Below are 18360 nucleotides of genomic sequence, written 5' to 3'. Positions count from 1 at the left end.
TCCTTTGGTGTCCCACTATACTACCCAAAGCACACCTGGAAAGCACACAGCTGTTTTATGTATGCAAGACTTGTAATTGTATGATGCTGATAAAATTGCAAATACTGCATTCCAGCCAAATTAGAACACTGGCGGATATGACCGTCAGTTATTTGAAGGCAACACTACCATGTGACAGAAAGAGCACTGGCTCTGTGTTGAAATCACAGCTGCAGTAACAGTCAGTGCCTGGAAGAGTGCCAGGCATGAGTGAGTGTGGGAATCAAACAATGAAGGTTGACTTTTTCCTTTAGAGCTCTTAAACCTTTGTCTGGTTCTGGAAAAATGCAGGTAATCTTCAACAGGGCCATTATCCCATTATCTTTGGTAGCAGATGGAAAAGGGAGTAAATTAATCCTACAGAATACTTCTCAATTCAATTGTTTTAATGCCTTTCCTATCATTTACAAAAATAAAAAATAAATAAAACAATCAAAAGTACAAGCAGCAAACCCAAATGTCTTGAATGTCTCTTGCTTTTGCTTTTCCTCCTTTGCACTTTAACCTTTCAAGAATTTTTCAGTTTTATTAATCTATATAATTTATTTCCAGACTCTAATAATTAGAGTATACATGCTGAGACAGACAACATGTGTGTCTGGCTCACATGGTAGAAATCCAATCTTTATTGAATGGAAAGATGAATACATGTAATGAAGGCAATAGTTCTTTCTGAAATAAGTGGATTATGAAGCCCAAAAAGTTAAATATCTTGCCTGATATTAAAATTTATGGTAAAATGGGGTATAGGATCCAGGTTTCCCACACAACCTGCCTGGCAATTTCTACTACATCATCCAACCACATCTGTATTAAATCTAAACCTAAGAAATCAATGTAAGCCAAAGTGGAAATGAACAGACACTGGGCCTACCTAAAAGGAATTTAAGATTTCCTCTCCTTCAGAGTCCCTGATACTTTCAGGATACTCAGCATTTATGGAAGAGCTGAGGCATAATTATTATTGTCATCTGGTAAGAATATTAGGAAGTAGGAACACATCTAACTGTAACGAATTCAAAGAGAGGAAACACATACCTTCCTCAACTGAATAACAAACTTGTAAAACTATTATGGGATTTGTTAAAATATAATTCAGTGGGCTCCCAGTATGCACTCTCTCCCAAGTATAAAGAGATAAAAGCTATCCATTCCTGCCCTTCCAGAGGTTCACAAGCTAGGTGGGAGAGAGAAATGTAAGAACTGTATTAATGCTCAACAGGTTAGCTATTACCACCTCTAAATTTCCCTAGCAATGGTTGACCTAAGTGTAGAAGGACACAAGGAGACAGTCAAATGAAACATAAGAACACCATTCTAGGCTGAGGCAGGCAGTATAAGCAAAGGTCTAGAAGACTAAGATGACACAGAATGTTCAGGGAATTACAAAAACTTAAATATGTCCAAGACAAAGACTTTGATCTTACCAGTGGCCACACAGATGAGGTTGAAGAGGTTGTCTGAGGCCCAGGGGATTATTGCAACCTTCTAGAAACTATGCAAAGAGGCACAGAGCACCTAGCAAGAGATCTCTCCTAAAGTAAAACAATGAAAACCTACTGATACTTGCATTTTATCATTGTTACTGCTTCCCTTTCATTGACAATGGTTCACATACACTTACTTTAACAATTTCAATTATTAATATTGATCACCTATCCATTGCTTCTTATTTTCTTCATTTATGGTAAATGAGGACATCAACGAATTCCCTTCCCCCTCAACTTTCACGGTTATTATTCTCTCTTATGTTAAGTCAGTCTATGAATTATATCAAAGAATTGCTGAATGATAAATGAAAAACTGATTTGCACTAATTGAAAATAGAGAACTTTTGTTTTCTTTACTGAAAAGAATTTCCACTAAGAATCCATACTCAGCAGAGTAGCTTAAAAGGAAACAGTTAAGGCTGAAACCATCTTGGTATACGCAGGCAATTATTTTTTAAATGACTGAAGTATTCAGGAGTGAAATATGCAAGAATGTTACATTAAATTCCTGTAAGGGCTTGAAAATATGTCTCCTGAACCTTAGTCTTATACCTCCCCACCACCCAAACTCCTCTTCCATACCTTAGATTTAAACTATTTGATGAAAAAGATCAGGCCATTTTTATACCTCTAGTATTAAGTACTTCTTTAGCACTCAATAAATATTTGCTGAAACAAAGTAGAATACTCAAGAACCAAAACAAGGTGAGTAAGCATACGTGGGTACAATATCCAGTGCTACGTCTGGATTAAGTCAATCTGATGAACAAGGCTGTTGTCTGACACCTTCACTTACATATTCTCCATAAGTCTCTTGTGTCGGGGGTGGCGGTGGAGGTCTGTACCCAGTTGGGGGGACTCCTCTTGCTCTGGGAGTGAGAAGTCCTCTTCCCCGACTCACTGGCCCTCGGGTGGACAGGACTCCTCTGGGAGTTGGCGTCCCTCGTGGTACTACAACTCCAACTGGCCGGGCTGTAACTCCTCCCCTTCCCCTGTAACCAAGAGGGTCAAATTAGCAATATCTATCACAGTCTCTAACATTCTGTTATTCACATATATTTATACCTCAGAAACAAAATCAATGTTCTATATTTTTGTAAAAAGGAAGAAGGAAGTCACAAGCAAAGAACTAAAGCAAACATGAAACAGGTGTCTGTCAAAAGGAAATTAAGGCATTTAGGCAGTTCGTCTAGCAACAATATAGAAGTCTGGAGTTAATCTCTGGTCAATACACAGAGTAGGAAACTGTGATATTTGGAGAAGCCACATGCACCCAAGACTTCTATATAATGCCATGCCAGGATTACACCCAAACTTCACTCCCACACTATGAGGTGTGCCTTTTCTTGCTTATCTCAGGACAAGGAAACTGAGGCTCAGAGAGATTTTAAAACTGTCTCAGAACAGCTGTGAGCAAAGCCAGAGGCCAAAATATATGCCAAAATTCCACCAGAGAGACAATAAAATGTACTTTCCCGAATAATGTGTCAACCACATGGTAATAAAACAACATTCTTAGGTTAAGTAAACACAGGCATTTTCTGAGGTAGAATTCAACATATTCATGTATTTCTTATGTAAATCCTAAGACTTCAAGTCAGGAAGGAAGGAGATGGCTCTATCAAGAATGGCTCCACAGAAGCAAAAACCTGAGAAAACATAAGGACAGAAAAGTGTGGCTACCCCAGAGAATACAGACACAGCATGATGACCTCATCTGGACAAGGCCCTCCAGGAAGAACTGCAGCTGGCAGGCTGGTTGCCTACAGATCAGCTTCCTCCTTCTTCAGTGTGTCTGGGATAGCAAATATGCAGCTAAAGACTCATTTTCCAAAAATAGCAAATTATCAAAACCCAAAGCTGGACTTTGAAAAGACTGATGAAATTGATAAACCTCTAGACAGGCTAAAGAGAAAAAAAAAGCCCAAACACCAATATCAGAAATGAAGAGGGTTTTGGCCGGGTGTGATGGCTCAGGCCTGTAATCCCAGCACTTTGGGAGGCCAAGGCAGGTGGATCACCTGAGGCCAAGAGTTCAAGACCAGCCTGGTCAACATGGCAAAACTCCATCTCTACTAAAAATACAAAAATTAGCTGGGCACGGTGGTGTGTGCCTATAGTCCCAGCTACTTGGGAGGCTGAGCAACAACAATCACTTGAACCCAAGAGGCTGAGGTTGCAGTGAGCCAGGATCGCACCACTGCACTCCAGCCTGGGTGACAGAGTGACTCTGTCTCAGAAAAAAAAAAAAAAAAGAGAGAGAGAGAGAGGAAGAGGATTTCATTATTTTTGACCTCAAGGACATTTAAGAATAATGAAGAAATATTATGAACAACTCCAAGCTCACACATTTTTTAACTTACATGAATGTGACTGATTCTGATTCATAATGACCAACACAAAGAGAATTAAATAATCTGAATGGGCTTATGTCTATTAAATAAATTTAATCAATAGTTAATGATCTTCCAAAAAAGAAAGCATCAACTCCATATGGTTTCAATGAATTTTGTCAAATATTAAAGAATGAAATGATACCAGTTCTCTATAATCTTGTCCAAAAAATAAAAGCAGAGGGAACACTTCCTAACCCAATCTGTGGGGCTGGTCATTGGAAGTGCCTCGTTCAAAGTATTTCTACATTACTCGTCAGAGGCTGGGACCAGTCTGGGCCAGCCAGGGAGGCCAGAGGTGACTGTCCCCAGCCTATTCTTGAGCACTGGTTGGGACCTGACAAAGGAAGTATCTCTCAAAATACTAAATCACCCTCAGAGGCTACAACTGGCCAGATATGGGGAGGAAAAGCATTAACAGGTGCCAGATTTGTGACCAGCCCAACTGCTCTGTGACCTCCTTAGAATGAGATGTGGTCTGAGGGGGAACAAGAACAAGGCCTCCTCATAACCAATGTGGATAAAGACAGTCTAAAGTGAAGAACTAGAAATCAGCATCTCTCATGAACACAGGTACAAAAATCCTCAAAACTATTAGCAAACTCCATTCCATAATGTACTAAAAGAATTATACACCATAACCAAGTAGGATTTATTCCAGGTACATAAGGTTGATTTAATATTAGAAAATCAATGTAATCCACCACATCAACAAGGCCAAAGTAGGAAAATCATGTGATCATATAAATAGAGCAGAAAAAGCATGCAGCCAATGGCGACATTCATTCATAACAACTTTCAGTAAATTTCCTCAAGTTGAAAAAGAACATTGGGCTGGAATGGTGGCTCACACCTGTAATCCCAGAACTTTGTGAGGCCAACATGGGTGGATCACTTGAGATCAGGAGTTCCAAACCAGCATGGCCAAGATGGTGAAACCCCGTCTCTACTGAAAAAAGACAAAAATTAGCCAGGCGTGGTGATACATGCCTGTAATGCCAGCTACTCAGGCTGAGGCATGAGAATTACTTGAACCTGGGAGGCAGAGGTTGCAGTGAGCCTAGATGGTGCCACCTAGATGCACTCCAGCCTGGGTGACAGAGCGAGACTCTGTCTCAAGAAAAGAAAGAACATGTACAGCAAACCTGCAACATACTGAATTGTGAGCAATTGAATGCTTTCCCCTTAAGATTGGGAACAAGGCAAGGATGTCTACTCTCACAACTACTATTCAACACTATGCTAGAAGTCCCACCTACTTCAATAGGACAAGAAAAGTAAATAAAACTCATACAGATTTTGAAGAAAAAAGTAAAACTTCCTTTGTTCACAGGTGACATCACTGGCAATGTAAAAAAATCCCCAAAAATAGTCCCCCAAACCCCTCAAACCCTACACATACTCCTATAGCTAATAAGCTAGTAAAACAAGGTAATAAAAGGTTACCAGTCAAATGCTTTCCTACATACCAGCAATAAATAATTGGAATTTTAAGAACAAAAAACATTTACTGAAGCCAAAAAAAATTGCATGTTTTGGTACAAATTTAACAAAATACGTACAGTATTCCTATGCAGAAAACTACAAAACTCTGATGGAAGAACTCAAAGGAGTAACATCCACGTTCATGGTCATAACATTGTTAAGACTCCAGTTCTTCCCAACTAATCTACAGATTCAATGCAATCCTAATCAAAATCTCAGCAAGTGATATATTTTTAGACATTGACAAACATTTTCTAAAGTACACATGGAAAGGCAAAAGACCCAGAACAGACAACACAATACTGACAAGAAAAACAATGTTAGAAGACTCATAATACATAATTTCAAGACTTATTATAAAGCTACAATCAAGACAGCGCGGTATTTGCGAAAGAAAAGACAGATCAATGGAACAAAATACAGAGCCCAGAAACTGACCCTCAGAAATACAGTCAACTGATTACTGACAAAGGAGCAAAGACAGTTCAATGGAAAATAATGTTTTTTTTCAACAAATGGTACAGGAACAAGTGAATATCAATAAGCTAAAAAAAAAGTAGACACCTAGACACAGACATCTTTCACAAAAATCAACTCAAAATGTATCTTAAAACCAAATATGAAACATAAAACTTTAAACATAAAACATAAAACAGAAAGCACAGAAGAAAATCTGTATTATATTAGTTTGGTGATGAGTTTTTAGATACAATATCAAAAAAGTCCTTGAAAGAAAAATTGGTAAGTTCTACTTTGTTAAAATTATAGACTTCGGCTTTGTGTAGGACACTATTAAGAGATAAAGAGACAAGCCACAGAAAGGAAGAAAATATTTGGGAAACATGTTAGCTGATAAAGGATTTGTATCCAAAACACAGAAAAAACTTTTATAACTCAACAATAAGAAAGCAAAATGACCCACTTAAAAAGCAGGCAAAATACTTGAACAGACAACTCACCAAAGAAGATCTACAGATGGCAAATAACCAAATAAAGATGTTCAACATCATTTGTCACTAGGGGATTCAAACTAAAACAAAAGTGAGATACCACTTCTCCCTTATTAAAATGACTAAAATAAATAACTGAATATACCAATTGTTGGTGAGGATATGAAAAACATTAACTCTCATTCCTGCCTGGAACGCAACATAGTATATACAGCCACTTAGACAGTTTGGCAATTTCTTGAAAAGCTAAACATAGCCTTATTATACAATCTAGCAGTTGTATTCTTAGGTTTTTACCCAATGGTTCTGAAAACTTATGCCTACATAAAAACTTTCACATAAATGCTTATAGCAGCTTTATTCATAGCAACCAAGATGCCCTTCGATAGATGAACAGATAAGCAAACTGGGTTACATGCATACAGTAGAAAATGATTCAGCAGTAGAAAGAAATGAGCTAACAATCCACAAAAACTAGGAATAAATCTTAAATGCACATTTCTAAGTGAAAGAAGCCACTCTGGAAAGGCTACATACTATATGCTTTCAACTGTATGACATACTGAAAATACTAAAACTAGAGAGATGATAAAAAAAAAATCAGTAGTTAACACAGTTTAAGGGGTGGAGAGAAGGTTGAATAACTATAGCTTAGGGTGATAAAACTATTCTGTATGATACCAAAATGACGGTGAATACATGACACAAAGCACTTGTCAAAACCCAAACAACCTCACAGCACAGAGAGTGAATTTTCATGTTTGCACACTAAAAACCACAATATTATTGAGGAAGTAGGAGACTCTCAGGATGCAATGCTGAATGTGAACAAACATTTTAACTAGGTTAAAGCATATGAGAACAATTTTATTGAAGGGATTGGAGAAAAGTAAACTTAGAAATGAGAGAAGTCTGTTAGACTAAAGGGAAAAAAAAAACCGTAAATAAGCACTGTTCTAGTTGATGAAGTTACTTTCTACAGGAAGAAGTGTAAGTACAGGTTAACCATTCTGATGTCACTGTACATGTATCCTGGAACTCAACAATTAAATAAAAGAATGGTGGGAGCCAGTTTCTCACGGTGGAGTGGAGTAATAAGCAAAGGGAAGAGGCTATAATGGTCAATGTGGGAACAGATTAAAATCAGAGACATCATTATGAACTCATGTTTAGTTTAATATATTTACAGATGGTTAAATATGCATAAATATGTGTATATACATAGGTTAGTACATACACATATATGTCCATTCTATGTCAGCTGAGAAAGCGCAGACTTCAGCACATCCCAGAAACAACAAGCGGGCCAGCAGCCTGACCTTGGTTTCTAATACCATACTCCAATAAATGGAACCAGAGCTTCTTGGAGAAATGACTGATTTTAGGACTGGAGGTAGAAATATCTAAGACTAGTCTGGAGCAATGTGTAGTGCCAGAAAGTAAGAAAGTGTTAAAAAAAAAAAACCCTCAAATTATGTTTGAATTAAACCCTCAAATTATGGGCATGTGTCAAAGCCAACTGAAAGAACTCCCAATGGCCAAAGCTGAGACAATCTGAGCAAGAAAAGACAGTGGTACCGAATTGTAACACAATGTATAAAATTAATATCCATGAGTCCACACTGACAGAAATGACTGAATCAATCAATCAATAGATAAATAGGGGAGAAGGCACAAATCTTCCAGATAATTTTTGTAGATAATCCACCTAGGGGAAGTGAACTGTAATTCCCCACTTCTTAATCAGGGGTTCCCCATAGTGACTTCCTTTTAAAGGAGATAGTAAGAAAAGAAAGAAAAATGAGGAATTCGACAGTGGAGAAACTTGACAAGCATGACCTCAGCTACGTTATCAAGGTAACATGAGCATAAGTCATGTGGACAGTACGTATACTTGATATGATGTGGCAAACATGGCATTTTACCTCTGTGGTTTTGGTTCCCCAAACTCATAAGCCCAGGTTAATGATGAAAACAAACCTGACAAATCCCAATTGAGAAACATCTTTAAAAAAACCTGATTAGTACTCCTCAAAACTGTTAAGATCATCAAAACAAACAAGTCTAAGAAACTGTCACAGCCAAGAGCAGCCTAAGGAGACAGGACAACTCAACGTGATGTTGTATTCCAGGGATTCTGGAACAGAAAAAGGACACTAGGTAAAAACTAAGGAAACCTGAAATGGACTTTAGTTAATACTATACCAGTATTGTCAATAATAGTTAACAATGTGTCAATATTGGTTCATAAACTGAAATAAGTGAGCCATGCTAATGTAAGATGTTAATAATAGAGAAAAACCACATGCAGGATATACGAAAACTCTCTGTACTATTTTCACAATCTTTCTGTAAAGCCACAACTGTTCTAAAATACTAAGTAAATTAAAAAAAAAATCTCAGTTTTGCAGCTTTCTTGCAGCTATGGTGGCCTGTGATCCAATTCTGGCCAATAAGATATTAATTAGCACTGACTGAGATTTATGGGAAACTCTTTAAAATTACATAGTTGGCATTCTCTTTTCCCTTTCACTCTTTTCTTCTTCCTGCATAGGATGCAGACATGTTTGTAAGGGCAGCAGGCTTGAGGGAAAAAGTGAAAGGCTAAGAAAAGCGTAGCCATAAGCTCTGTGGAGCTGGGGAAGGACAGTGTGGCATCGCTGTGCAGGTTTTAAGTGGGGAGCCACAGTGAGCCACGAGCTCTATGGAGCTGGGGAAGGACAGTGTGGCATCGCTGTACAGGTTTTAACTGGGGCAGGAGAAGGACGTAATATTTCTACTGGGTTAAGCCACTACAGGTGCATATTTGGTATTAGCAGTTGAACCTAATCCTAATATAATATGTCTAATGCAGTAAAAAGAAAAAAATAACACTTTTTCATCAGCTCACCCTCAGGTAAACCTTTAATGACTATTGTAAATTAGGCTTTTTCTTTAAAATCCTAGACCATAACAATTGGTACAGTAAAAATAGTTGTCATGAGCAAAAACATTGGAATCAGATCAGGATTCAATTCCTCATGTACTTACTAGCTTAACATCTACCTGACAATTAGCACTCAAACTAATCAAGGGTCTGAACTGTCCAGGTCAGTTTCCTCAACTATGAAATGAGGCTAAACATAGAGCCCACTTTTGTGTTATTAGGAGAGAAACATGAGACAGTGCACATAAAGTGTTTAGAATTTTTACTGACTCAATAAAAATCAACAGTTTATTTAAACTTCAATCACTCTGAATGGTAATGATGATATAATTTCTGTAGTGTCTTACCCATCTTTGTATATCTCCAGTATATATATCTAGAGAAATCTTTAACATGATTAAAGAGTAGTTTGTAGCTATAGTGCATCTAACTCCTTTGTGACATTTTCATTAGTTAGTGTATATTTAAACTAATTAATGCTTCCTGTTTTCCTTATCCAATATCCATGATTGCCATCCAAGGTACTTTATGAATTACAAAATATTCAATATGCTTCTTGAATATATAAATGTATGCCTTTCATCAAATTGAAAGACATACATTTATATATTCAAGAAGCCCACACTTCTCTTCCACGATCATTGACATTGTTGGTTATGCCCCACTCGTGTATGAAATCACACTAAGGCATTTTTATCTGCTATGGAATTTTAGACAAGTCATTTGATATATATCTAGTTGTTCTGGACGCTTATCTATAAAAGATATTTTGAAAATTAGTTTTTTAGGTGCTGAAATTCTACAGGAGTGGTATTAAGCAGCAATAGCATTAACAATGCTTTAGATGACACTGGTGGAAGAAAGGCACGATGGAGGTGATGTGCTAACATGATGGAGGTGACGTGCTAACACGATGGAGGTGACGTGTTAACATGATGGAGGTGACGTGCTAACATGATGGAGGTGACGTGCTAACATGATGGAGGTGACGTGCTAACATGATGGAGGTGACGTGCTAACATGATGGAGGTGACGTGCTAACATGATGGAGGTGACGTGCTAACATGATGGAGGTGACGTGCTAACATGATGGAGGTGACGTGCTAACATGATGGAGGTGACGTGCTAACATGATGGAGGTGACGTGCTAACATGATGGAGGTGACGTGCTAACACAAGAATCCTGTCTTATCACAAAGTTTTCACTGAGTGCTACAAATAACATTCAGGGCAAGGCTGAACAGCTGGATTGATAACATGGGGATGAGAAGAGAAAAAGCATCTATTAGTGAGAACTTGATAATCAATGACACTTTTTTTAAAAACAGAAAAGCAGATCCAAATTGATAGGAATAGGGTACCACAAACTGAGTGTAACAGAAGAGCAAAAAGATAACACATCTGCATAGAGTTTTGAAAGCAGATTAATGGATGGTCTACAATGCAATAATTCTTTCTTTTTGGGTTTTTCAGCAGGGTGACACGGTTTCTGGTCTTGAAACTCAGATATGAAAAAAATCCAGGAAGGCTTTTGTAGTGAGCTGCCATGGGAAGAATGCTTTGAATGAACAAATACCAAACAAAAACAAAAACAAAAACAAAAAAACAGTCACTCAGAAATGAATTATTTAGTTTACAGACTAATACAAACTTTTAAGATGTAATGAAAAAGCATACACTTTGGGTTCCAACACATTAATACTCAAATGCAGTTCTGTCATTTGATCTTTAAGCCTCAGTTTTCCTATCTGTAAACTGGGGTTAATAAATCCTATGGCAGAATAGCTGCGATGTTTACACCCTGGGTATGTAAAGTGCATAGCCTAAAACAGGCATGTAGTAAGTGGTAATTAGTACACAGACTTCTGCTTCTACTCTGTCCTGATACTTTCCTTTTGGCTGTTTAGTGAAAGATGAGGGAAGGAGACAGAAAGTACAACTCATGTCAGTTCTCATTTTACACATTTAGCAACAGCAATGTGGTCTGATAAGAGTTTGTAAACACATACTAAATTTTTTGGCTTTTGTCTATAAATTTTATGAGAAGCAGCCACGTACAGCAGGTAGAACAATGAATTCAGTGGCAGATGCCCTGACTGCTTAAGCGAGCTCCAGCATTGCTAACTTGGTGACGTGGGAAAATAACAGCTGACTCCAGTTCACTCAGATGCAGCAGGACCCACGCTGACTACAGAGTGGGGCCTGCAAGATCTAGTGACAGGGCCTTAGTCTTCTATCAGGGCTCACAGTGAGAAAAACCTTCCCAGAGATCCATTTGAGGTCTGTGTCCTGATGCAATAAGCACCTGAGGGGTAACTGTATCTTTCCTATAACATTCCTAATACATTTGACAATCTTGCTTCATTTCTGTGAGAGAGCTTTTCTGAGAATAAACTTTAATCATTCTAAGAGTGTTTTCCTTGCCTAAGGTTGCTATGCAAATGAGAAGGCTGACAAAAGGAAAAGGCGAAACAGCCTACAGTTATAGTCTCTTACAACACAGGGAAGAAACTGTCAGAGCTGATGAAGACTAAAACTTTTGAAGAGATGATGTTGGCAGCTCTTACTCTGAGCAACTCTAGAGACCACCCGAAATGTGGTTCTAGGGCAGCGCATCTCACGCGTTCATGCGCAACCACATCGCCTGAGGACCTTGTTTTAGGCCAGAGTGGGGTTTACATTCTGCTTTTCTAACAGGCCCTCAAGCGCTGCTGCTGGTCTGCAAACCATCTTTTGATGAGCTGAGTCTTAGATCCAGAGGTTGTAGCCCTTTTATGAAGCAGGTTATTGGTTATTTCTTTTCTTTATTCTGTGTTTCATCCAATCTTCAATGCAATTAAAAAAAAAAAAACTAATTGAGCAACTGCTTCCTTATCCTACATTGTATAGAGTATAAAAGAAATCCAAGGCACTTTACAAGATACAATTTAACAAGTTACAAACTGGTTCCTGGTAAAATTATTGACAAATAAGACAGTATATAAGGAAGTACATTCTTAAGTGCAAGAGAGTTATTTTTCTTCTCTTTGTACCCAGCGAAGTCTCTGATAACAGAGAGCTCCTTATTTATTTTGAAGCCTATATCACCCACTGTCTTCCAATTCTGATTTTTAGCATGCTTTTACTTTTTTCCTTCATTTAAAAACAAAAATCTTTCTCTGTCATTTCTAACTATCAGCTCTACCGCCTTTTGGAACTATGCAGCAAAAAATTCCTTCCTCTCTGGAAACAATGATCCATTTGATAATAGATAAGTTTAAGACAGAGAAGTAATTTGCCTACGGTCCTCTGTTGAGGGGCTGATCAAGTATCTGTGCTACACGAATTCAGTTTTTAGTATCGAATTATTTTGAGTAATCAAAAAAGGAATTACAGCACAGTTTGATTCCTTGAAAAGGAAATTTTAAAAATTAAGTAGGATTTGGAAGTGTGTGCTTATCTTTCTATCTCCATTTTATTGAAGAGAGAACTATGGCTTAGAGAGAAGTAACCCCAAGCTCCCCAAGGCCACACAGTGAGTAAGAGTTCGGGGTGACTCTGGAAACTCTGGCTTCCCCAGTGCCAGAGTTCCCCCACTCTAATCCCCAGCCTCGAACGCCCTGCTTCTTTTCTGCCTCCAAGCCTTTGCACCCTTAACTGGGATGACTTCCCGCCAGCACTATCCCATCTGATTTATTCTGTTTGTTCATATCCGCTCTCCCCGTGGAATTACTTGCATGGTCGTTTGTATTTTCATGGCACTCTTTTCTTCATGTCTCTTCTCCTTTATTTATAACCACTCTGTAATAGTTGTTTGTCTCTGATTTTCCTCTTTTAACCTCTAGACTTACTCAGGTAAATACAATGACTTCCTCATTGCTGAACTTCAATTCTTATCACAAAAAGGATTTAAGGAAAATCTGTGATACTAATGACCTAGCTTCAGAAACAGATGATTTTCAAAGAGGTTTTGAGTAAAAGTATTACAAGTTCTGAAAAACCAAAGTGTGGTAGGGAAGAGAGAGCCACGGTACATAAACATACTCACTGGATTCCTTTTGCCCTAAACTGTCTTAGCTTATTAGTGGATCTTGTTTAAACTTTAGGAAAAAATAAGTTGGCAACCCAGGTGTCAAGCTTCCTCCCGTTGGTGATGTCTACAGCAGGCGCAGAACATTTCTCCAGCTTTATGTTGCACGGGACATGTAAAAGTGCTGGCTGGGCCGGGCGCGGTGGCTCACGCCTGTAATCCCAGCACTTTGGGAGGCCGAGGCGGGCGGATCACGAGGTCAGGAGATCGAGACCATCCTGGCTAACACGGTGAAACCCCGTCTCTACTAAAAATACAAAAAATTAGCCGGGCGTGGTAGCGGGCGCCTGTAGTCCCAGCTACTTGGGAGGCTGAGGCAGGAGAATGGCGTGAACCCGGGAGGCAGAGCTTGCAGTGAGCAGAGATCACACCACTGCACTCCAGCCTGGGCGACAGAGCGAGACTCCGTCTCAAAAAAAAAAAAAAAAAGTGCTGGCTGAGCTGTAACTGAGAGAATCTGTGCCTAGTTGCATTTCTTGTCTGTTCATCCCTGGCTAGCATTTCAACTACAAGTTCTTGTCAGAAGTTACCCAATTTGTAACACTATTTGCCTCTGTTATTGTCTTCTCAAAGCCTATGCAAGTGATTTTAAAAGAAACCAAAGATTTTCCGCTTTTTGTCTCCCCTTCATCAGCTCCAGTGTGGTTGCTCATTAACACACCATCAGAAAGTGCTTTAATAAAAAGTAATTGAATACTGAAGGCTGATTTCAGTAGAAGGAATTCGGTGGACCTTACAGCAAGAAAAAGCACAGAAACTCATTTCCATGGTAAGTCGTCCAGTTTTCTGCCTGAGATGTGGGGTACTCATGCCAGGTAACAAGCCTAGTTGGGATTAAATACACAGACTACCCAGTAGGCACAGAGTTGGAAGGAAGGAGAAGAGGGTGACTGGATGGGAGAATGGCCTGAGCAGGTAAACCCGGTAGAGAAACAAGCAATTTAAATAACATCCCAATGGAGTGTTCTTTTATTTAAAATTTCCATAATTTTATCCAGTTAGGAAATATATTACCATTTTCCTATATCTACCCTTTCCTTAATAAAAAAAGGACTTTTTAATATTGATTGGTACATTAATATAAATCATACCATACTCTGGTAAAACATTTATGGCCCTAATATTAACTATTCAGTTTTCCTAATAAAATTTCTCATAACTTCATACACTATAGAAGGAAAGTACATCATTTGCAGTTATGAAGATAATCTTTAGCATCTATAATATTCTTAATCAATTTTAAAGATAATATCTTGTAACATTTCTATTCAGTATGTAACACTTTGGTGTTTACGCCGCTAAAAATAAAGATTTTTTTTAATGGAAGGCTTTAAACATTCCAAATGGCAGTGGAGTTAAGGACATTTATTTTTATATTATCAAAATAACACAATATTAAATTCCTAAAATGTGTATGCATAAAAGAAAGTTTTGCCAAAATAAGTGCATTCTGCCTTCTAGTCTACATATATAGAGATATAAATTCATAATCAACAGATACAGAATTGCCCCGTAAGGCTGCCTTATAAGAATCACAGATTATTAAAGATTATAGACAAAAACTATCTTTTTTAATAAAGTAAGAGGCAGAGAGGTTTTGTTTTTTGTTTTTGTTTTTGTTTTTTTCTTTCTTCTTAAAAAACTGTATGGAATTGGGTTTGGTGTTAGGAGTAAAAAGACAGAGGGCACCAGGTGGGTAAGGGGGAACAGGAAACAAGGTCTTTGCAGCCTGGCACTCCGCACTGAGCAAGGCCTCCTAGAGAGCATTCACTCCTTCATCTCCACCACAGAACCTGCCCTGGGTGACTGCTGTGCCGCAGGCCCTGTTGTGGGCAGTGGGAATGTAACAGTAACCAAGAGAGTGTCGCCCAGAGACCATGCGGCTCACCTTCTAAGTAGATTCACACGTTCTACAGTAGGTTAAATATATATATTTTTTCTTTCCAGGAAATTACAAGGAAGGAAAGTATAACTTTCCTGTAAGTGTTCACTTTTTGTTATAATTTCAAATTACTAACTCTCAAGTTAGTTTGTATCTCAAGACAATCCAAACTTAGAAAAACTCCTGGTGAATTTGATGTTGCTACTTAATTTAAAACCTCTTACCTGGTCGTTACCTAAAGTTTTTGCTTAATGACAATTCTATAATTATCTTGCCAATTTGCCCAGTAATTTTATAGCAGCCAATTTAACACTAGTTTTTCTATGTATGTTGAATCCTGAAATGTGCATTTCTCTATCTCAAGGCCTAGAGTTAATGATTCTAAATCTTCATTTCAGTGCACGTCAGAATTACATACAGGTTTGGTATTTCTTAAGTACTGCATTATATTTCAAAAGATGAAATAATTTATGAATTTCAGAAAACTTCTTACTAAAATATTCTGCTATTCTTTTTTTAATGAAACCAACTATGAATAAAAACGGTTGAGGCATTATTGCTTTTTTTTAAACTACAGGGCTCCTAATGGTGATTGGTTTAGTTTTCCAAACAGTAAAACTCAATTGTCTCATAAAATTTAGAAGACACCATTGTTTAAACAAACGAATAAAAACACAAAATTTAAAAAATGTGAAGTTAAAAAAATCTAAGCCCAGATTTTAACATGGTCCTTCAATATAAACTGATAATGAAAGGCTGCTTTGTAGACAAAACTGACTATAAAATGTAGGCACCAGTTACAGGGGGAGGCAAGAGCAGAGCACAGGAAAATGATCATTCAAAAGCTGGTCAGCAAATGGGCTGGAAAAGAGAATTCCTACAAATTCAGATGACCGGTCAGTCTTCTTTAACCTCTTAAATTGTTTTAAGAAACAGGTTTCCATTGATTGTTTCAGAGAGCACACGTTTATTACTTTCACTAGTTCTTCCGAATCTTTATATTTGGACTTGACAGCTACGTATATTTGTTTACTTGTCATTTTAATTCTTTTCTCCGTGTTTATTCTCTTAGCTCAGAGTTTCTTTTGGGCTTCTTTATAAACACTCTTAACTCCCTGGCAGCCTTTTATAATGCATTCTTCTCGATGTTTCTTGTCATTTTAGTCCCATCACTTTTTCTCTTCCAGAAATGTCTTACATTTAGTAATTTAATAATTTCCAGTACGTTTATAGATTTTAAAACATTTTTTTCACTCATTTAGTGGAATTTAGGGGAAAGGAGGGTACATGAATAAGCATCTCTGAAAGTAAGGTTCTTGATTAGTTATTTTTTGAAAAAGCTCTATATTGAAAACCAGTGAGTTACCCTATTTTTTAGAATAAATTCAGTTTTAGCAGCCAATCATGCTTATAGTTTTTATTGTATAATGGTGTTATGGTTTTAGGCTTTGAAAATTTTAAACAAAATATATAATATCCAGAATGGAGACAGCATAAGGAATTAAAGTATTTTAATATTCTTTAAATTAAAGTTGGGTGAGGGAAATGGAAGACGGGAAGCAGCTTTTGTTTGGGGCTGTGTGTGTGGCAAGGAAGGCAGTAACCGCATTACACAGGGCATGCTTTGACTCCTCAGGGGAAACTTTTAATATTGGCAGTGCTGCCCCCATCTGACTAAAGTGTAGAGAAGGAGCCTTCCTGTGCCCCTTAAGTAGTAGTGGTAGTGACATTTGAATTTAGGTCTGATTCTAAAGCTTTCTTTTCTATGTGCAAAGAAAAGAAAATTTTTTAATTCCAGCAGGCAACAGGCCTGCAAATTAAACGGTTAAACATGTATTCAGTCCAAGGCTAAATTCATAGTACCTTGCTCTTAGTCTTTTGGGTAATGGGAAGGCCACATGGAATATATAATCTGTGGTGTTGGGGTGGTGGTAAATGTAATCCTGACATAGAAGCAGTTACGGATTTCTCAGACTTTTAAAAACCTGATCTCCACTTACTATTTCAGTGAATATTTATTGAGCACACACTGAATTTCAACACCATGCTTGGACCCAACAATACAAAGGGCAAAAGGCACATTCCCTCTCTACTACGAGCCCAAGCTAGTCTAGAGATTAACACACTTAGTAATTGCATTGCCATATGGTCCTAGTAACAGCAAAGTATAGCACGGGGTGCTACATGCTCAGAAAAGATGTATAATACCCAAACTGGAGTTATTCCATACTTTTGGAAATAGTACATTTCAATAATTAAACATAGGGGAAATACATAATGAAAATATACTAATGAAAATGTCTGATGGAATCTCTCTTCTGGGGCCTTCAGGAAGTGCTTACACAAGTGTGAACTGACGTGTTTTCCACATCTGAGAACGCCTTTATTCTCTGTATCTAGGATGAAGTTTTACTGAGTTGCACCCAGAGTTTTCTGACCCAAACCATTGTTAATAGTGCTATTAACAATCACAAGGGAATAGCTTAAAAGCTCTTTGGCACAGCAGTTAACGCAGTTCCTCATCATCCTGACAAGTGGTCAACTCCAACCCCACTCAGCTGCTATAGATGTGTCCAAGGGCGTTAATATGCAGGCAGTTAATTCAGAGGCGTTCAGGAGTAATTATGCAGTCAATGAAGACTGCCACCACTTGGGGTCCATTAAAGGATCTGTGCTGTTTTATTTAGCAGAAGTAAATGTGACTGTTTCTTCTATTAACTGTTTATTGCTCTACCAGCCAAAGCAGGGGCTTTGTAATATGCATGTCTGGATTAAGTACAATTGATGATGTACTACTAGGTTTGAATATTCAAACAGAACTTTTTGTTTTTATAACCATCTCGGCTCACTGCAACCTCTGCTTCCTGGGCTCAAGCGATCCTCCCACCTCAGCCTCCTGAGTAGCTGTGACTATAGGCATGTGCCACCACACTCGGCTGATTTTTAATTTTTAATTTTTTTTTTTTTGTAAAGATAAAGTCTCACTATACAGCCCATGCTGGTCACAAACTCATGGGCTCAAGTGATCTTCCCACCTTGGCCTCTGCAACTGCTGGGATTTCAGTTCTGAGTCATGGTGCCCAGCCAAAATAAAACTTTAATAATGAAGGTTTCGTTGTTAATTCC

General features: G+C 38.0%; 1 protein-coding gene across 7 annotated transcripts in view; it reads right to left on the bottom strand.

Moving 5' to 3' along the window:
• Positions 1–18360, bottom strand: part of KHDRBS3 (KH RNA binding domain containing, signal transduction associated 3) — a 199504-nt gene that overhangs the window by 72608 nt on the left and 108536 nt on the right. For all 7 annotated transcript variants that reach the window (XM_055116978.2, XM_055116976.2, XM_008955444.4 and 4 more), the window contains exon 6: positions 2326–2521. In XM_055116978.2, the coding sequence (XP_054972953.1) occupies positions 2326–2521 (196 nt within the window). The remainder of the gene's footprint in view (positions 1–2325; positions 2522–18360) is intronic.

The sequence above is a fragment of the Pan paniscus genome, chromosome 7 (assembly GCF_029289425.2).
Source record: "Pan paniscus chromosome 7, NHGRI_mPanPan1-v2.0_pri, whole genome shotgun sequence".
In the NCBI taxonomy this organism is placed as follows: Eukaryota; Metazoa; Chordata; class Mammalia; order Primates; family Hominidae; genus Pan; species Pan paniscus.
This window is presented reverse-complemented; position numbering and strand designations above follow the sequence as displayed.